Source organism: Choloepus didactylus, chromosome 9 (genome assembly GCF_015220235.1).
Source record: "Choloepus didactylus isolate mChoDid1 chromosome 9, mChoDid1.pri, whole genome shotgun sequence".
Classification (NCBI taxonomy): domain Eukaryota; kingdom Metazoa; phylum Chordata; class Mammalia; order Pilosa; family Megalonychidae; genus Choloepus; species Choloepus didactylus.
Window position 1 is genome coordinate 92270262 of NC_051315.1, and position 22096 is coordinate 92292357.

The 22096-nt window shown below is 41.7% G+C and overlaps 1 protein-coding gene across 1 annotated transcript in view; it reads left to right on the forward strand.

The window, feature by feature from the left end:
* LOC119543922 (aldehyde oxidase-like) overlaps positions 1–22096 on the forward strand; it is an 87579-nt gene that overhangs the window by 56848 nt on the left and 8635 nt on the right. The window contains exons 24-31 of the mRNA XM_037848812.1: positions 4193–4279; positions 5077–5268; positions 6978–7205; positions 11248–11343; positions 13708–13836; positions 15630–15704; positions 17076–17128; positions 18386–18500. Of these exons, the coding sequence (XP_037704740.1) occupies positions 4193–4279; positions 5077–5268; positions 6978–7205; positions 11248–11343; positions 13708–13836; positions 15630–15704; positions 17076–17128; positions 18386–18500 (975 nt within the window). The remainder of the gene's footprint in view (positions 1–4192; positions 4280–5076; positions 5269–6977; positions 7206–11247; positions 11344–13707; positions 13837–15629; positions 15705–17075; positions 17129–18385; positions 18501–22096) is intronic.

Genomic DNA, 22096 nt, shown 5'->3' on the forward strand with positions numbered 1-22096 from the left:
TGCCACCTAACTACAAGGAAGGCTGGGAAATACAGTCTTCCTTTGTGCCCGGCTGAAATACAACAGGGTTTGTTGAATGCATAGCATTATCCTTGCTACAACCGGTACACCGAAATACATATTTTTAGAAGATAATGGATGTATCTATTTTAAATCACATTCACCCTAAGCTATGTTTTAAGTTTGATTTAGATCAACAAAGATCTTTAAAGCAAATTTTGCTGAGAAGGAATTTAGAATTCTATTGGGTAAATAAGATTTTCACATATGAAGTCATTAAAAAAACAATGCAAACATACTTATCTCAAGTCAAAAGGTGAGACATACATAGTAAAGCTCTGTGGAGAGAGAGGGTGTGAGTTGGATTATGTACAGGAAACTTCTTAGAGAAGGTGAAACATAAATGGGCCTTCAAGAATGGGTGGGCAGAAAGAAGGCATACCAGGCTGTTTTAGTATCCTGTGGCTGCTGTAACAAATTGCCTCAAATTTGGTGGCTTAAAACAACAGAAATTTATTCTCTCTCGGTTCTGGAGGCTCTAGGGGAGAATCCATTCCTTGCTTCTTCCAGCTCCTGATGGCTGCTGGCTTTCTTTAGTTTGTGGCCATCTCACTCCAATCTTTGCCTCTGTGGTCATCTTGCCTTCTCCTCGTGTCTGTAGTCGAATGTTTCTCCGCCTCCCTTTTATAAAGATACTTGAGATTGCATTTAGGGCCCACCTGGATAATCCAGGATAATCTTCCCCATCTCAAGATCTTTAACTTAATGACATAGGTAAAGTTTTTTGTTGTTGTTTGTTTTTTTTTAATTTTTATTGGGATTGTTCAGATACCATACAATTATCCAAAGATCCAAAGTGTACAATGAGTTGCCCCTGGTACCTTCTTACAGCTGTGCATCCATCACCACACTTAATTTTTGTTCAATTTTTAGAACCTTTTCATTACTCCAGGCAAGAAATAAAGTGAAAGATGGGGGGGGGGGGAGGAAAAGGAAACTCAAATCCTCCTGTGTCCCTAACCAACCCCCCTCAATTACTGACTCGTAGTGTTGGTATAGTACATTTGTTACTGTTTATGAAAGAATGTTGAAATACTACAAACTGTAGTATATAGTTTACAATATGTATATATTTCTTCCCTATATGTCCCTCTATTGTTAACTTCTAGTTGTATTGTCATATATTTGTTCTGGTTCATGGAAGAGTTTTCTAATATTTGTACAGTTAATCATGGATATTGCCCACCTTAGGATTCAGTTTTATACATTCCCATCTTTTGACCTCCAACTTTCCTTCTGGTGACATATATGACTCTGAGCTTCCCATTTCCACCTCATTCACATGCCATTCAGCGCTGTTATTCTCACATCTTGCTACTGACATGTCTGTTCATTTCCAAACATTTAAGTTCATCCTAGTTGAACATTCTTCTCATACTAAGCAACCACTCCCCATTCTTAAGCCTCATCCTATATCTTGGTACCTTATATTTCATATCTATGAGTTTACATATTATAATTAGTTCTTATCAGTGAGACCCTGCAATATTTGTCCATATGTGTCTGACTTATTTCACTGAGTATATTGCCCTCGAGGTTTTGACATCAGTCCATTTTTTTTAAAGATTATTTTGTTCACACTCCATACATTCCATCCTAAGTAAATAATCGATGGTTCTCTGTATGATCACATATTTATGTGTTCACCACCTTCACCACTATCTATATAAGGACATCTACATTTCTTCCACAAGGCAAGAGGGAGCATCAAAGAAGGTAGAGAGGGAAAAGAAAGAGGAAAAAAATGACAGCTAGGAAGTAGCAAAAGGAAAAGTAATCTTAAAGTAGAGTACAGAGTCAGACAACACCAATGTCAAGTGTCTATCATGCCTCCCATATCCCCCCTTCTTATCTGCATTTACCTTGGTATATTGCCTTTGTTACATTAAAGGAAGCATAATACAATGATTCTGTATGTTGCAATCTCTAGTTTACATTGATTGCATCCCTCCCTCAATGCCTCCCCATTTTTAACACCTTGCAAGGTTGACATTTTCTTGTTGCCCTCGTAAAAGAACATATTTGTACATTTTATCACAACTGCTGAACACTCTAGATTTCACCAAGTTACACAGTCCCATTCTTTATCTTTCCTCCTTTCTTCTGGTGTCTCACATGCTCCCAACCTTCCTCTCTCAACCGTATACATAGCTATCTTTGTTCAGTGTACTTACATTGTTGTGCTGCCATCTCCCAAAATTGTATTCTGAACCACACACTCCCTTCTCTTGTCACTCTGCAGTGCTCCCTTTAGTAATTCCTGTAGGGCAGGTGTCTTGTTCACAAAGTCTCTCACTGTCTGTCAGAAAATATTTTGAGCTCTCCCTCTTATTTGAAGGACAGCCTTGCTGGATATAGGATTCTTGGTTGGAGGTTTTTCTCTTTCAGTGTCTTAAATATATCACACCACTTCCTTCTTGCCTCCATGGTTTCTGCTGAGAGATCCACACATAGTCTTATTGAGCTTCCTCATAGGTAAAGTTTTGCCTATAAGGGAACATTTATAGGTCCAGAGATTCGGACCTAATAGCTTTAGGGGCATCATTCAGCCTTCTGTTCAAGTGGTGGGAATTGTAAGAGCGAATGTGCAGAGGTGGAATGAATGTGGCATATTTGATAGGGACAGGATGGGAGAGGAGGGGGAATTAGAACACAGAGTGCCTAGAAGAGTAGTGAAAAGTAAAATTGGTTGGGTTAGGTCCTGCCAGACTGAAGTAGGCCTAGGGTTCCAGATGGGGAGTTTAAACTTGATCTTATAAGGTGTGAGACTGAATCGATCCTTGAACAGTAAGTGTCACAACTAAACAGGCGTGCTTTGGGGAGGGTAGTGTGGCAGCACTGGGCAGGGTGGCCTGTGGAGGAGAGGGCCTGGAGGCACAAGACCACCAGGAGGCAGCCCCTGCATTCAGACATGAAGTAGCTGGGGTTGGGGTCTGGGCCAAGATAGTGAGATGTAGTAGAAAGAATGAGTCCAAGAGCCATTATGGAGTAAAATAAGATTTGGTGATAAACTGGAAATCTTTTGTATCTTTTGTATCTTTGTATCATTGTATCTTTGTATCATACAATGGAGAATAAAATACACAAACATGACCTGCAATTTTCTAGCAGAGCGACAAGTTGGAGGGAATAACCAATGGGAGGGACAAGGATGAGCTTGTTTGTGTAAGTATTGTGGGGCAGAAGTGATGACAGGACATTTAAGTAGAAATGTCCTTCACCAATTTGGGACTTCTTGAAAGAGCTGGGTTATAGTCATAGAAGCCATCAGCATGGAGGCAATTAATCCTGTGAAAATGTATTATTTTCTGATGGAGAGAGAGTATGTAAAGACAAGAAATGATATTAATATTTATCATTGTAATATTAATTTATATTTAGATTACTCACTATGTTTCAGTCACTTGTGTATAACTTTCCATGCATTATCTTATTTATTTCCATTTTATAGATGGTCAAAGAGCTTAGCTTTCCTACACGAGCTAGTTAAGGGGCTAGTTAATTGGACTTCAGAGGCTGTGCCTTGGACCAGTACTCCAGATTATTACAGAAGACATCCAGAAGCAGAGTGCAGAAAATAAACAGAGATATTGGGTACATTTTGAAAGCAGGGATGCAATTTACTTCAAAGACCTCCAGCAACACCAAATGCCACTGAGAGTTCTGATTGAATTGGCTGTCTAAGTAAAGCCTGCAGAGTGCATCAGGAGCAGGTCACCAGATTTGGAGATTAGGAGATGACAGTGGCTTTAGGAGAGGAGGTTTTGGTAGAAATGTGAAGATGGAAGCCAGAATTCAAGGAGTTATGGCAAGAATGAGAGGTCACAAAATGATGCAGTTGATTTGCTTTAGGAGAGGATAAAATTGATTTAATAGCAGTGATGAATTAAATAGGAGTGTTTTTGTTGATTTGTTTTACTTTCATACCTTTTCTTTCCTTTCTTTTTTAAAGGGAAGGGAAGCTGTCAATGTTTGGAAGGAGACAGTGGTGCTAGAGAGATTGGATGCAGCATAAATCACATGTTCTACTTTTAACGTGGGCTTTCTTGGATTGAGATCAGGGGTAACCTGTGGAAGGCTCACACATGACAGCCTCCGGTGCCATTATCAAAGTCCGCCTCTCCTCCCCCAGGTTGGATTCATGAACGACGGCAGAGTCCTGGCCCTGGATATGGAGCAATATAGCAATGGTGGCTCCACCCTGGACGAGTCAGTGCTGGTAATTGTTTGAAGGAACAAGTTCACATTCGAGAAAGGGTATTGCGTAAAATGATTTAATTGAAGAATGTTTAATAGTTGAATAATATTTAATTCTAAAAACATAAGGGACCATCATTGTAGGGATAGCCCCGTGTCACTTATTGGTGCCCACAGAGTGAGCCTGGAGATCTTGGCCAAATCGGCCTCTGTGTGTTTTCTCTCCACACGTCCCATACGTAGAGCACTTTTCCCATATGCGTGCATGAGACCAGGCTCCTCAGCCTGAGCCCTGTTGACATTCTGGACTGGATAATTCTTTGTTGGGGGTGGGAGGAACTGCCCTGTGCATTGTTGGGTATTTAGCAGCATCTTTGGCCTCTACCCAATAGATGCCAGTAGCACCGGTACCCCCATAGTTTTAACAACCAAAAATGTCTCCAGACATTGCCAGATGTCCCCGGGTGGGGTGTGGAGGAGAGGGGACAAAATCATCCATATTGAGAACCACTGCATTAGACCAAAACATTTGGACATTTCATTCATTACATTCTAAACACCCAATGCTTAGGGCTATGAACTTTTTCCAAAGAAGGCTTTGGAAATATTTGAAACCTGAATAAAATGTATTAACTCTAAAATATGGAAATGAAAATAGATAATGATTTCAAAGGAAAAATAGTTCAAATCTTTAAACATTATTTTATTAAAAATACATTTAATTTGGGCCATGGGTGTATTTTAGCATGGTTGATGTGATGTAGAGTAGGGCTTCCATTTATGGCCTGGTTTTGGACTGAGGTCTCTGGATTTCTCCAGGTGTTAGAAATGGGAGTTCTGAAAATGGATAATGCTTACAAGTTTCCCAACCTGCGCTGCTGGGCCCGGGCGTGCAGAACCAACCTTCCATCCAACACGGCTTTTCGTGGGTTTGGCTTTCCTCAGGCCGGACTGATCACCGAATCCTGTATCACAGAAGTTGCAGCCAAATGTGGTTTGTCCCCTGAAAAGGTAACACTAAATTAGACTGACATACAAAGACACTGAATTTCAGGTCTGAGGGCCCTTGTGAGTCACTCAGGCCAAGGAATCTGAGATCCAGAGAGCCTACATGATTTTCCCAAGTTCAGTGACCCTGATCTTACTCAGACTCCTCCAAAATCCTGGACTCTGCCCTGTTTAGTGAGAAGTCTCCATTGGTTGGGGTTATAAGTGTGACCAACAAGTTCTATCAGACCCCTCATTCCCCTGAGTAATGGGCTTCCTTAGCAAATCTCAGTTCACTGTCATAAAGTTTTAGTCATTTCAGTTACTAGTCTGGTCTCCTTTCAGTTCTCTCATTCTCAGTCCCAGCTTCATTCATGAATAAGCTCTCCTCTTTTCTCTTTTCTCTCCCCTTCCCCCCTTCCCCCCAGGACCCTGGAGTGGAGTTGGGGTGGGGAGACATGGTGTGCTCTCTCACACCCCCTCGTCTTCCCCTGTGCCTTCTGCTGTGGTGTTGGGGCAGGGAGGAAGAGGAGGAGGACTGGGGAGAACAGTCAGCATCTCCCTGTGTGACTCCTCCCAGTGGGCTCGTGGCACGAGTGTGTTGTCTGTGAGCCCCACTTCTGCCAGCTCTCCCAGAAGCACACAGTCCGCCGTGAGAATGAGTGAAATCTCCAGCTGACCCTCGGCTGGCATTTGCAGCATTCCTCCGATGCCCATGCCTCAGCACTCCTTAGCAAGCCCCGGCCCCCAGCTTAGCTACCTGCTCTTCTCCCAACATTAGAGTCTCTGGCTATAGCTAGGAGCCATCTTCTTTTCCTGTCTTGAACTTGAGGAGCAGAGGGAGTCCTTGCCCTTCCCTTCCTGGTCATCCTGCCGCAGCCTCTCTCCCTGACGTTCCTCCACATTTGGAAGCACTTGGGAGGAGAATCACATGAAGACCGCCCTTCATATCCAGAGATGTTAGGGGAGAGGTTAGAAGACATGGTCTTCCCCAAAATGGCTATAGGTCACTAATTCCCAGTCTTCCTCTAATATTGGTATGAGAATTTTTTTAGGGGGTTAAAGAAAGTGTCTGTTTTTAATGGCCCCTGCCAGCAACCTGGGGGAGGTGTTTGGCTGAAACTGCTGAGCATTTGTTCAGCTGAAGAGTGGGAGGTCCTTGCTGCCTTTTGTTCTCAGCTGTGGACCTTAGTGTCCAATTCTGGCCATGCAGGAAATATTCCACTCAGTGTTTCAGACATCCTGGTATGGAATCTCTCCATTTGTTCTTCATCCTGGATATTGGTTATACTTAAACAGCCTTTCATATGTTCCATTTTGGAAGTGAGTGGTCTTGTCTTTCTACAGCATCTCAGTAAGCCAAGTCGTATAGCCTGGTAATTAAATTTAGGATTGCCTTTCAACAGATACTCAGAAATGTAAATAGAATTAAGAGTCCCCAATCTGTTTGCACTGCATTAAGAGTTATATAAGAAATACAAGAAAAGGATTCCTTCTGTCGCGTGTATACAACAGCAGCGTAGAGAGCCTATGAGTTAGTGCTACCACATTTATAGACTCTGGGGTAGAAGCGGAGGAGAAGGATGTTATGTGGTGGGCATTGGGAGAGGCTTCACCGAGGAGTAAGGAAGACTCAGTATGGGCCTTACAGGATGAGCAGCATGTGAATAGGACAGTGGGTGGAAGAAACTGTCTGCTGATTCATTTTCCCCTTTCAATCTCTTCTTTTAAAGGTCCGAACCATAAACATGTACAAGGAAATTGATCAAACACCCTACAAACAAGAGATTAATACCAAGAGCCTGATCCAGTGTTGGAGAGAATGTTTGGCCATGTCTTCCTATTCCCTGAGGAAAGAGGCTGTGGAAAAATTCAATGCGGAAAATTACTGGAAAAAGAAAGGGCTGGCCATAGTCCCACTGAAATATCCTGTCGGCCTTGGCACAGTTCCTCTTAGCCAGGTCAGTTCTCCAAACACCTGTGGGAATGCTGCCCAGAAGCAGCCCAGGCCAAACAAAAGGTGCAGAGGAACCTTCCCATGCAGTTGGATTCGACAAAGGGTTGTGATGCTCCAATTCTTAAGCTTCACCAAAGTTGTGCATTGACAGGTTGGCTTTACTGCAGAGGAGAAAAGAGCTCCTCTGTGCACATTCCCAGGGCTGGGAAACAGCACCTGGCTGGGAAATGGGAAACCTGGGGTCTACTTCTTGCCTTGGCATTAACCAGCCAAGCCAATTCAGAGTTTTGAATGGTGAATGTTGAGGTTTAAATTTATTCACTGGCAGTTAACAAAGAAGTCAGTCTGGGCCATCTGTCCTTGAGTGGACTGGCCAGGATCATTGGGGAAAGTAGTTTCTGTTGTTTACGGTCCTCTTGAAATCCTTGAGTGTTGGACTGTGGGGCAGCCATGGCAGGCTGCTTCTGTTTAATGGCTCCTGTTACCTAATAGCTGGCCTCCACCATACACCAGGTCTGTCCCATTTCCCTCGTAACTACTGAGCACCTACTAAGATATAAGCCCTTTGGGATTTCATCTCTTTAAACCCTCAGGGCAGCCTGTAAGAATTGTATCCTCATTTTAGCAATAAGAAAATTGAGGCACAGGGACCTTAAAGAATATGCCTGAATTCCCACAGCTGGCAAGAGGCAGGGCCAGGGCTGGAACTCATCTGACTAGCTCCTGAACCTGTGGTTTCTCTAGTGCATCAAGCTACTTCCCAAAATGCCATTGATGGGACCTGGAGGTGGGATTCAGTTCAGCTGGGAAAACAGACAACAGCCAGCAATACAAATTCTCTCAAAGGCTATTGGGACGTCCCTGCTTGGGAAACTCTTCTGTGCTTAAAATATTTGCTTAGACTCAGTGAAATAAGCAAGACACATAAGGACAAATATTGCATGATGTAAATTATAAGAGATCCCTAGAAATAGCCAATCTGCAGAGACAGAAAAGTATATTACAGGACACCAGAGAATGGAATTAGGGGGAAGGAGGTGTGTGTGTTTCATGGTTATGGAGTATGAATAAATAAAGTTAATAAAATGATGATAATGATGGACTATTTATAAGGAGTGTGCTCCTCTTTAGGGATATCTTTTATATTTTAGCAGGATTGGTGCTCAAATCTTTACATTCCTTGTACTCATTAGAGAATAAATGATTTATTTGGAGAATAAATAAATTCTCAAAATTTATTTAGATTTAGATTTATTTCAATTTAAAGAATAAGTGATTTATCATGTAAAGAATAGCAGCTTCTATAACAACAACAAAAAATATTTGCTTTAGGCCTGACTCGGAAGTTTGAGAACAATTAAGTTGCTTCCTGGAAGACATGGGCTGGAAGATGTATCCTGAAGCAAAGCAAATAGACTAGGGATCTAGAAATTATATTTGCGCTTTCCAGGTGTGAGGCACTGCGCTGGGTGATCTAAATCTCCCACTTGGGTTAACCCTATCTCATCCCTTTTGAGTAGGTGTGATTCCCTCTGTTTAATGGAAGGGAAAATGAAGCCTACAGAGATTCTCGCTGTCTTGCCCAAGGACATGTAACTCATGAGTGGCAGACAAGGAGTTGACCTTGGAGCTGTCTGTCTGTGGAGCCCACATGTCTTCATCATCTCACACTGCCTCGTACCTCACCTACTTTGTATTTAGTTCCTAGACTGGGAACACTGAAGGGTGTAGAGAGTATCTAACTAACCGTCATACTCCCAGGGCTTAGCATGGTGTCTGGCACAGAGTAGGGACTCAAATATTTGAATGGCTGAGACATTTACGGAATCTGTGGGATTAAAGCAAACTTCTCACCCATAACAGCAGTCATTGTTAAAGATTTAAATATTACAGACTAAGTACGCTATTTATATTGCACAATTATCTTTTGAGGCATTGACAGTAAACCACCAGGCGGTGGCGCTTAACCAAATTTGTCATTTTAAATTGCCAGTAGGAGATTACAGCACCATATGTAACAGATTACTCAGCAGTCTCTAAAAGAAACACTGCCTTGGACATGCAGGCAGGGCGCTGTGCCAGCAGGGTTGCAGGGTAGGGAATTCACAATCCTCTGTAGCTGTGGCTCAGTCACATGTGCCAAGTCCAACTAAGAGTTACACCCACACTCTGCTCACAGAGCCAAGGAGGCCAAATAGAGTCTAAGAGCTCAAGAAACAGATCAAAAGGCTATGCTGTCGCAAATTCATTTATCAAACACTTGATAAATGTCACTTCAACAATGTGAGTCACTATGTTGCATTCCAAGAGATGCCTTAAGGTGTGGTCCTTCCCTTCAGGGGGCTCGCATTCGAGTAGAGTCCAGTGAAGTGCCACCGAGCAGAGCCCAGGAGCTGCCGTTGTTGCTGGCACCACATGGCATCTGACAGAGTGCTCCCAGGGCAGCCAGCTCCTCTGGGTGCTCTTTGGAGGATGCCACTCCTTGTCTTTATTGTTTTGAGAATAAATGGCCAGGAGCACAAGGTAATGTTTCTAGGGGTGATATATATGAAAAGACAATAACACGTCCACTGCTACATCTTCCCAAGGCATGTTCCCTATGATCATGTCTTCTTCAAGATTCCATGGTCCTTCCATGCATGGTGAATGTGTGTGCCTTTGTCTTCAGGGAGAGAGCACCCATAGGTCCCGATTTGCCAGATACATCCGTAGTTTTCATCTGCTGACCAGGCAAATAGAGCCCCCCACTTTCATTGTCAAAGTGTCTTACTTGGAAAAATAGAAGTTCTGCTTGGCATTCACTGGGTAATATGAATGTTTGGACAGCAATGAAGGCAATTCTCCAGGTGTGGTCCATGGCCCACAGTGGCTGTGAAGGGCCTGCGGGTGGGCAGACACTTGATGTAGGAATGCAGCCCTTTCCTTGGGTTCATCTGGTGATGAGTGTGCAGTTCCATTGACTTTCACTTCTGTCCAGTGTTGCTTGCAAGTAATCTGAGTTATTAAGGCTTATTAAAATTTTATGTTCGTTAAATGGAATTAGCTTATTACCAGAAATTTCTGCTTTTGTAAATCCAAGACTGTATGCCACTTTACAGAGAAATTTAGATGTTGGGAAAACTAGGTGGCAGAGGGTTAGCTTCCAGTGACCGCTGACTAAGCTAGACCACATCTGGGAGGTTGGCACTTCCCATCTGCGCAGCTGCAAAGGTGTGCCTCGCAGGGCTTCCTGGATCACAGTGGAACTTCTAGAAGCATATTCTGTAGGACCTTATGGTGTTGATATTACCCTCCCACTGGCAAGTCAACATGAAGAAGTCATCCTTGTTTTCTTTAGTCCCCTGGAACATTTCCATACCCCCTAGTATAACACAGGCAGACTTGCAAGAAGGTACATCCTTGTTAATTGTAAAACGTTTTGCTTAGAGTTGGGGTGTTTCTCACCACCAGGAGACTTTGATTCTCTGTTGGCATTTGGTATCTTCAGGGTCCTTGGGGGGGAGCTACAGTTGCAAAGTTTCCTCTGCATTCCCTTCTGACTCTGAAGCTCTGTGATTCCTTATCTAGAAGACTTAGGATGGGTTTAGTTCATTTTACAGCAAACAATAACCATCTTGCTGAAGGTCAATCTCTCCCATGCCTATTTGGATTTTTATTTTTACTTCTCTGCAAAATACCTACAACTATGGGAATATGTCTAAACACAAAGACTTATCCTCCCTCTCTCCCAACCTATCTCCATTTATCTGTGCATTTTAAAATTGCTCTCATGTCCTCCAAAGGAAACCTAGAATGTTGCTCCCCCAGAGAGGGACCCTTGGAGGTCCCAATGTGCTCACATGTCCTGATTAGGAAATAGTAGCTTAAGGAACGTCGGGGAGACCACGAGGCAGCACTTACCAGGCAGTGCCCTGGCCCTGTTCATGTCCATGTGTGGTTTTGGTGGGGACTGGGGGCAGGGGGGATGGAAAGGAGGGGATTATTTCCAAGGAAAATGTGTTATATTAAAAAGATCATGGAATTGGTTTTTTATCTTTTCTGCTTAGGCTGCTGCCCTAGTTCATATTTATCTAGATGGTTCTGTGCTGGTGACTCATGGTGGAATTGAAATGGGGCAGGGGGTCCACACTAAAATGATTCAGGTAAGAATGCAAAGAATTCGATTAAGTTGGGTGTACACTTGTAGGTATGTGTGTGAGAGAAACCATGAATGTTTGTTTTCTGTTCCAAAAGAAAAAGTAAAAGATAGGAGTCTTTCGCTTCGATAGCTGAAGCTATTGAACTATAGCCTGAACAGAGTAAACAAGACAATTTTGTAACTGAATCTAACAATGTGACATAAGAGCTTCAGGTTGTTTTACTGCTTGAGGAAATTGTGTATCTATTTACTGCTTTCCGTTGTAGATATTAACAAATGAATTTTCATTTTTTGAACTTTGCAGGGCAATAAAAAGGTGTATAAATTTTCATGTATTGCATTATTTTTTGCCATTTTTATATTAAGTACTCTGTACAATTGATAATATAAACCACATTTGAGATTTCTAACCAAACTTTACCAGTATTCTTTGGCTTACTTACTTTAGTTTCGATTTCATCTTCTCTCTTTCTGTTGTTTTCTAATTATGATATTGGTATTATAGATTATAAAAATTTTGGAAAATTTCAAAGACAAAAAAGGCCACACACAATTTTACCATCTAGTAATAATCACTGGGTTGGGGTTTTTTCCTTCTTGTCTTTTTTTTTTCTTTTCCAAAAGATCACTAAAATACTACTTGTATAATTTCATATCCTATTTTTTTCACCTATCCCTATTCTTCCTGTCATTAAGAATACTTAGCAATAATGATTTTTAATGAATGCATGTGGGTGTATGTGTAATTTACTTAACCATCCCTGATTGTTAAACACATCAGTGAACATTTTTGTGCATAAACCTAAGAACATATCAGTAATAATTTTCTTAAAATAGATTCCAGAAGTGGAATTATGGGGTCAAAGGGGGTTAAATAACTTCTCTCTCATAACACATATTACCAAATTCTTTTCCAGAAAGTACCCATCTCATTACATTGACTATTATAGATTTTTTTTAATCATAGATTATTTGATAGGTGAGTGGTAGTATCTCATTATTCCTTTAATTTGCATTTTTCTGATTGTAGTGATGTTGACTATTATATTTTCCTTCCCGTTATCAGTCACTTTGGAATTGTCTGCTCCTACTCTTCCCGTTTTTTGGTGAAATGTCAGTACTTTCCTTATTGAGCCAGCAGAGACCTTTATGTTCTAAGCCAGGACACTCTGTGTAGACAATCTTCTGAAAACCAAGCGTTGTGAAAGGACTTTATATGCTAATGTCCTTGTAGCAGTTGTGGGTGAACTCTATTAAGCCCTACTGCTAGCAGGAGAGACGAGTATTTTGTATCAGTTCAAGTAAGCAATATGATTTTGCTCCCTAGCACTAAGAATGAAAGAATGAAGCATCTAGTTAAGCCGTTGGCTCGGCGTAGGCACCAACCCCTTCTCTCTCCATGGTGCATGTGATGCTCATGGAACTACTTTCCCAAGGTCATTGTTCTCACTCACAAGAGCTGTGCTGTTCTGCTCATAACAAATGTGTCTCCTGTCAGGGATAAGGCACACCCTGCTAGAATGCCACCGTGTGTGGTGGTAGGACAGGCCCCAAGTTCTCCCTTGATAATCTTATGATTGTAAAGATGTAGAGTGATTCTTCCTGCTGGACCTGGGCCCTTTCCTCCTCTTGCTGATGCTATTGCACCTGAGAAATCAAAGAAAGTGTGCTCAGGGCTTGGGGTCCAACTCACAGCAGGGTTTTTGTTTCTTGTTTTGTTTTGTTTTTTTCAGTTGTAAGTTTGCAGAAGCATCATGCAGGAAGTACAGAAGTCCCCTATACCCCCCTCTCACACCCACAGTTTTCCCTATTATTAACATTTTGCATTCCTGTGGTACCTTTCTTATAATTCATGGAACTATTATTATAATTATGTTATTAACTTTACTGCATTTACATTGTTCTGTACAATTCTGTGAATTTTGTTTATGTGTATGTATGGTAACTTATATACAACCTAAAGTTTCCCTTTTCTTCCCTTTTCAAATATACCATTCAGTGGTGTTAACAACATGCACAAAGTTGTGCCTCCATCCCCATTATTCATTGCCAAAACTTACCATCACCCCAAACAGAAACTCCATACCAATTAAATGTTAACTGCCCATTCCCCTTCCCTACTTGGTGCCTGGTAACCTGTATCTAGTTTCTGACTTCATGAATATGCTTATATGAATATTCTGCCATCAGGAATATGCAACCTCTCCTACAGGGTTTGTAGGAAGACAAACCTTTCTGTGGCTGCCTCCAAGAGGAATTCAGGGTTCTGCCCTTATCCCCCGCCATGGCCATGAGGGCTTCTCCCACGTGTCATGTGCTATGGCTCTATGACTAACCAAAGTTCTCTGTTTGTTCTTCTAAACTCTAGGTGGTCAGCCGTGAGTTAAGGATGCCGATGTCAAATGTTCACCTGCGTGGGACCAGCACAGAAACTGTCCCTAATGCAAATGTCTCTGGAGCTTCAGTGGTGGCAGATGGCAACGGAATGGCAGTGAAGGTAAAAGTCGTTGCTCTGGCACCCAAATCACTAAACCTGTCAGGGCCAAATCTATGGGTGGGATCAGATGTAAATCTACCTCCTGTGTCTTTCTCCCATCCTCTCAGTGAAAGCTGCTCCTTCTCCCAATCCAGCCAGTTCCCGTACTGGAAACGCCATCACTCGTTTCTCCTGCACTCCTAACATCTAACCAGGGAGCAAGTCCTTTCACTTTTCCTCAAAAATGTCTGTTATGTCTTTCCACTTTCGTGGTGCCTTAATACAGTGTAACGATATAAAGAGTGTGTGCAGGAGCATTGGGACAAGCTGGCGGAGCAGGTAGCTTATTTTGGAGAAATGTGAAGGCACCGGTGGGCAGATCCCCTTGGTAGCTCTACCAGCACTTGATCTTCCCTTGGGCCTCTCTCTGGGATGTGTAGCCCCCGCCTAGACTGCTTACTTCAAGTTGGCTATGCCTGTTTTAAGGGAAATAACTTCTACCCTATGCTGCTGGATGAGCCCATATAGATCTTTACCAGACAATGTCCCTTCTAATATCCCAGGTTTGGTTCTGATTTTCTCACTCCTGCTGATGAACTGCTTTGACTCAAATACAAAATTCATTTATTTAACAAATGTTTATGAAGCCTCTCCTCTATGCCAGGAACTCTGCTAGGAGCTGGACATACAAGGTTCAGTCTGACTCATTTCTTCCCCCAAGGAGTACTTAGTCTAGTGGTTTTCATTGTGAATTTGTTGATTGCTCCAGAATGAATTCCGTTTCCACTCCCAAACCCCTCTCTCCCGTTCTCATGACTGCAGGAGTCAAGCATCTTTTAGCGTAGGTCACTCATGGGGGCAGGATCAGGAGTTGGTGGGGAGTTTTGTACATTGTTGCAGCTGCTGGAGCTCCCTTAGGAAGTGTCTACCCCTGACCCAGCCATTCTGACTCCTTGCTCAGCTTCCCCAGTATCAAAGAATCCCAGAAATGAATGTACAACTATCAAATGACCCTGCCCTGGAAAGGGCTGGACCACATGATCCTTCACTGTCACTATGGGACCTTTTGTTAAAGATCCTCCAAAGTAGTGTTTCCAAGATGTTAACTTTAAAAGCATTAAGGCTAAGTTTGAACTGCTGACTTCAAATACTTTAAAGAAAAATAGAATGAATCGGAGATAAGAGCTTCTCCATTTTATAGAGGTGAGAAAAAGGAAACAAAAGAATAAGAAACAGTTTTTGTTTTAAAAATGATTTCTCCCATGGAAGAGTGAATGGCCATTCTTCATTCGCTTCTTCTAATCTTTGGCCTGCGATTGTCTTATAAAACTTTTTCTTGTTAATCTTTCTTGTCACTTCAGTTATTCCTCCATGTCTCTGTTAAACAATCAAATAAACAAAACCCACATAGACAACTCGAATAAGAGGCTGCTCTGTACAGTCTGATTTGGATTATTCCTTTTGGTAAATGTCAAAATTACAGTAGTTTGCTTGATAACAACGTTCTATCATTGTCTTCTGTTTTTCTTCCCTTGGGGAAGGCTCATTCTGTTCTGCATCCTTTAGCTTGTTTATTTCTTGGCCACCACCAAAACCTATATATAATGTTTGACCCAGCTTTAGGTCATACCTTGAAAACCAAAGTTCCGTTTTACGTAATATATCTTTTATATACTCTGAATTTTGACCACTGTTTATCCTAGCCCCTCAGTAAAATTACACAGGCCTTGATATATTTAATAAATGTAATGCTGATCTGTATGTTTTCTTTGCCGTTTTATGATGATAATTTTAATTAAAAAAATAATTCCTAGGATGCTTGTCAAACTCTTCTAAAACGCCTTGAACCCATCATCAGCAAGAATCCTCGGGGCACTTGGAAGGATTGGGTGAGAATGTGTTACTCTGCATTGTATGTTAAAAATAAAAGGGAAGGAAATGAGAGAGATATGTGTAAATAATCTGCAGAATATGCATTTTAAAAGGTGCAACAGTCGTATAGTGATTTCCTCTCAGCATGTGGAAATGCTGTCATAATATGGTGGAGGAACTTTTACGTCTGGAAAAATTCCACAAATTCTTCAGCTATTAGAGAAAGAGATGGCTTTTCTGTCCAGAACTCCTGTTTGTTCTCCTTCTTTGTGAATCTACTCTTCCTAAAATGGAGGAACAACACTAGAGTCATTCTTAAAAAAGTGAAAATCACACAAGCATTTAGAAATAGATAGCCAAGCCATTGAGTATATATTCAACCTTCCACTAGGCACTAAATGAAATGGAAAAATATTCTTTTAGTTCTTTTGTTCTACTTACAGTCTAGCTAGAAGAAAAGATACAAATTCTAAAGTCAACTACCAAAGTTTTCAAAGTAGTAGGTTGTAAAGTGCCGGATGGTATTGAAAGGACATCAGCAAAGGCCAGGGGTCTGTGTTGTGCTGACTGTTCCGGGCTTTACAACATTAAAAGCACTGGCCTGAAGAAAAGAACACTTAGGCAGTCCTACTTAGGAATGGTCCCTGCTATTCCATAGAGTTGGGACTCATTCTATAATTCATGTTTAGGGGAGATCTCAGTCCTCTCTGGGCGTATTTATTTCTGCTTTCTGCCCTCTGCCCTGTGCTGCCTGAGCTCAAAACCGCAGAGAGAGCTAGACTGCAGAGAGCTAGAGAGAGATGCAGGTGGGAGGGCCAGTCCTCTGCCATTCAGCCCTGTTTCTTTTCTCCTGGGCTGTGGTTATCACTCTCAGACTTGGTCTTGGACTTCACCCCTGTTTTGCTGTATAGTGGTCAACTATGTGCATTTCAGAGTCAGGAGACCTTTTAGGGTTAAATGGTAGAGTTTAGCAAAATTATTCCCCTCTCCTAAAATGGTTTTGGCTACATGATATTAAAACTCAACACCCAACCAACCACTGTTTCTTGAAATGTTCCATGTTAATAGGCTGAGTCTCTACAGATGACTGAGTGAAGTTGTTGATAAGCAGAAACTGCGTTGCCGACTGTAGTCCAGTCTATAAATGTAATGTACCATGGCAATTATTTACTGCAACCATGTGCATTGATTGACTAAATGCTGTCACTACAAGTAGTATACCATGAAGGCCTGTGGAGATGGAGAATGCTGAAATGCATAAATTAATTTTGGTCCTTCCCAATTTTTACTAATGATAGCTTTATGTAATATATAATAAAATTAAAATTGAAGTCTCACGTGATTTTATTTAAATATCCTCAATGCATCATTATACTCTTCCTTTGCAGGCAGAGGCTGCTTTTGCGGAAAGCATTAGCCTTTCAGCTACTGGATACTTCAGGTAAATTGTCCTTTCAGTCTTATGCTATGGAAGGTAGTAGCAGTATCTTGTGGAAGAGTTACAGTTCTGTTAGCAATTTTGGCAAAAATTGATTTCGTACTTTCATGTAGCCCACTGTTAGAAAGAACATTACCTTACCTGCTAGTTAATCCAAATGTCCAGAAAAAGATTTTTGGGAAAAATTGGCACACAAATAAAATTCAGCTGAATTGATAATTCAAATCACATTGAGTGGCATTAGAGGGCTTAGTGCTTGGAACCCACAGCAGTGTTTGACTTTCTTGAAAACACAGTCTATCCCTTAAGTTACCTTTGTTAAAAGGTAAGGGAATGAAAATTAAACTTGTGATAAGATAGACAACATTCCTTACCTTACAGATTGGCAAAAAATCAGAAATTTTGACAGTAACTATTGATGTCAAGATGCGGAACTGGAACTCAACTACTTTAGAAAACAATTGTTTCAGTTTATTTTAATGAAGAGTTTAAGCCATCAGAGAGCAGGGGATATACAGAGATTTGCCTGGTTTTTGTGATTTGCCCAGTTGTCTTGGGAGTCCCCAGTTGTCATGGGAGTCCCAGGACACTGACTGGTTAAGAGAAACAATCATTGTAAAGCATTTTTAATGTCCCCCTCCAGACTGGGAGAAGCAGAGGAGAGAGGGGTAGAGAATTCTGGCATGCTGCTAGCCATACTTCTCTTGTGTCCTTGACACTCTTTGGTGTCCTTAGAGAAGTGGTGGGACAGAGTGAGTCATGGGGTTTGTGACTGTGAGAGACCAGAGTAGTGGTGAAGAACGAGCACTGGGGAGCCCGATCCCTGATGCAGAAGGCTTAATCATGGAGCCAGGAAGCTAGAGAAAGCAGGCAAGTGTGAATCTTTGTAATAGTGTTTGGTGTAAAATGAAGGTTGAATTCCCCAAGTCTGATGACTGTAGGATTGCGTGATCCGATGTGAGTCAAAAACAACAGGAGGGATAATCCTAAGTCAGCAGCTAACCTCCTGAGGTAAGAAGTGACTGGGTGGTTTTTTTTAGATAAGACAAGGCAAGTTTCATAAGAAAGAAGTAAATATTTATTTATTCAACATATTTATTGAGCACACATTATGTGCTGGGCCATCATCGTAAGGTGCATCCCTCTGGTTTGCTGTGCGTACAAAGTGAGCACAGCTGTTTGGGGCTGTTTCGTTGTCATTGTCTGTAATTAGGGGACTTGGTCATTTAACACACTCCTCAAGAACTCTGTTTCCTCCAGGGGTTATGAGGCTAACATGGACTGGGAGAAGGGCGAAGGTCATCCCTTCGAATACTTTGTTTTTGGAGCTGCCTGTTCCGAGGTTGAAATAGACTGCCTGACAGGTGATCATAAGGTCAGTACCGACTTGAAAGGTCTTCAGGTTACACAGAAAATACATCTCAAGTCCACATATTCCCTCAACCTGAGGAGAGTCCAGTGTGTAACCGCACCATGTACTTGACCTCAGGATAATTTCCCTGTATTAGCAGGAGGAAGTAGAGGCTTAGCAATCACCCTGCTGGTGTGGTGGCATCCTCGGAAACATCTGGTGGCCACTCCTCTTAAATTCTCGGCTCTTTTTAATGGAATCAGGAAGAAAGCCACCTGGGGAAGAAATGCAGCCTGTAAGGGGCTTCCAGGGAGACTGTTGCCCATCCTGACCGTTCATGTGGAATGTAATCGTGTGATGTTTTTGAAGGATTTCATAGTTATCCATTATCCACTAACTGGTGCCGAGGGCCAGCACAGGGCAGAGATCTTCTGGTATCTTTTTCCCAGCCAGGTCCTGCTTTTTAGACAGTTGAAGCAAATTCGAATTATTTTAATGGGTGCTTTAAGGAGATACTCACATATAGTCACACATACACACTCGCACTTCACGGAATTACACAGTTTCTCCTCTTGTAGCAGAGCCTTTGGGGAGAAACACAGCTGTTGTCATAATAATAAATAATCAGAAATGCATTTAATGGGACTGTGATACCCTCATAACTGTCATGTGCCCAAGCTAATAGTCTGTCCCAAAACCTACCAAAGAAGCAAGCTCTAGTTCTTAATATATTCAAATGTCCCTCATGGCTACATTCTTAGATTTTGCCCCGATGTGTTTTCATTTCATTTATTATGTTCCCAGTAAGTATTTTTGTTAACTATAGTCAGCCTAATCTTTGAAATTATATATATCTTTACTATACCTGCCTGTTCTAGTATCTGCCTGGTCTGGATTCTAGCAGTGCCAACTAACTTAGACCAGATTACCTCTGGGGAGCCTTGGATGGGGGTGAAATAGTTACCACTCTCAGCATGGTTTATAAGCTAGAATAACTGTCCTCTGTTATGGAAGTCAATAGAAATCTCCCTTATAATTGATTACTACAGCCTTTCTCCCTCAAAGAAACAGTTGATGAAAACATCACTTTTAATCATGTGGATTTTATTTTTTATCCTTTATATCTTGGTCTTATTAAGATCCAACAACAAGGTTATAATTAGCCTTGGTATGAAAGTTTAAGGTGTGATCGTGCAACTTATTAGAACAATCTTAAGAGAAAGCTAAATGGTCTCATCACATGCCTTCATAAAGCTAGATCTGTAGCCAAGGTAGGTATCATCCCCAGGCAAAAAGCTATAATGTCACATCCCACCAAGAACCTTCCTCAGGGGCCTCTTTATTAGCCATTCTCCTCATGTTGATAGAATTGTCCTTATTCCTCCAAAATTTCCCTCTCTTTGAACCTGCATCTATGTATTAGTTATCTATTACTGAAGAACAAATTACCCCAAAACTTAGCAGTTAAAAGCAACAAACACTTATTAGCTCATCCAGTTTCTGAGGGTCCAGAATCTGGGAGTGGTTAATGTGGGTGGTTTCAGCTTAAGATCTCTCATGAGGTTGCAGTCAAGCTTTCAGCTCAGGCTGCTCATATCTCAAGGCTCACTGGAGGCTGGAGAATCCTCTTCTAAGTTCTATCACATGGTCGTTGGCAGGAAGTCTTAGTTCCTTGCTATGCAGACCTTTATATAAGGTCATGGCAGTGGTCTGAGAGAAAGAGATAGAGCAAGCAAGCAAGAGAGCACTCAAGACACAAGCCACAGCTTTCAAAATCTAATATAGGAAGCAACATATTATTTCTTCTGCTGTGTGCTACTGATTTCACAAACTAACCCTGGTAGGATATGGGAGGGGGCTACATAAGGGCATGAATACCATGTGGGGGAGATCACTCAGAGCCGTTTTGGAGGCAGGCAACCACAATTTAAAACCACCCTCTCCAGCCCTATCAAAAGAAAGTGGCTGAATCAAATAAGGCATCCATTCGACTAAGATGGAGACTTAACATGCTCCAGCATGCTGTCCACCCACAAAAGCTTTGAACCATTAACAAAAACTGGCAGAGCCATCTTCCTCAGAACTCTAGAAAACAATTTAAGTGTTGCAGTAACTGGGTGAGTGCCAAATCAAGAAAATGCTGCTTAAAAAACACTAGGAGAAGCTTATAGAGCCCTTGCTGCCCCTCCCCCACCCTCTCCGTGGTACAGAATGGAGCCAGCCTTCACTCCCATTGTGGGTACCTGTCACTGTTCCAGAGGGAGTGGAGTAGCCCCTGTGTGCTTACTGCAGTGCCTGTATGTCAGTGCTAAGCCATCAGTTGGGCAGCCTGAAAGTCTGAACCAGGAAACTCTACTGTGGCTCACACTCCCAAAACTTGCCCTGCAGGAAGAAGCAGCTTACAGACACCTAAAGCAGTATAAAAAATGATTAAGACAAAGCAGCCTAGTGCAAAGGTTAACCTCTTTTGAGTCATACAATAAAGCACCTGAAAGGGGGAGAGAGACTATTTCATAGGGAGTAGAGAGAGCATTCAAATTCCTGTAAATGTGGGAATTCCTAAGGCCACCAGCAAGCACAAGACCATGATGAGATACAGGCTCAGAAAAGACAGGGAGGGCGATGCACGTCATATTCGCCTTCGGGAGATCTTCTGGATAGGAGGGCTAAATTCTAAAGGGGAGCACCAGCCAATGCACAGCCAGATTGCAAAGATGATGAAACACAGTTTTTGTATTTGTTTGCTTGTTTTTGTTAGCTCCTGGTACTCAAGGATATCTCTGTCATATCACTAACTAGATAACAAACTTAAGGAATAGGTAGCTCTGAAACTAAATCCCAGAGGTAACACTTTAAAATATTAAATGTACAGTGTGCAACAAGATTACAAGACAAAGAAAGAAACAGGAAATGATGACCCATCCAAAGGAACAAGATAAAAATCCAGAAACAATCAGTGAAGAAGACCAGGGTTCGTACATATCAGACAAGGACTTTAAAAAAAGGATACCTGATATCCTCAAGCTCAAGGAGATGAAAACACAAAGAAAGTACTAAAGGATATCAGAAAAACAATGAATAAAAAATATGAAAATCTCAATAAAGAGTCAGAAAAATTTAAAAAGAAACCAAACAGATCTCCTGGAGTGGAAGACACAGTAACTGAAATGAAGAATTCCTGAAAGGGTTTCAACAGTAATTTGGAGCTGGCAAAATAAGTGGCTTGAAGACAAGACAATTGAAATGATGCAGACTGAGGAGCAGGAAGAAAAAAGAATTAAAAAGATCAAACAGAGCCTAAGAGACCTATGAAACACCATCAAGCATGCCAATATGTGCATTATTGGAGACTCAGAAGGAAGAGAAAGAGAGAAAGGGGCAGAACTATATTAAAAGAAATAATGACACAGTTAACAAAAGACATGACTATGCACATTCAAGAAGCCCAATGAATCCAAAACAGGATAAACTCAGAAACAGCCGTGGCCTGATGCATAGTAATCAAACTGTCCAATGCCAAGGACAAGGAGAGGGTTCTGAAAGCTGCAAGAGAAAGGCATTGTGTTATGTACAAGGGAGTCCCAAAAATATCAAGTGCTGATTTCTCATCAGAAACCACG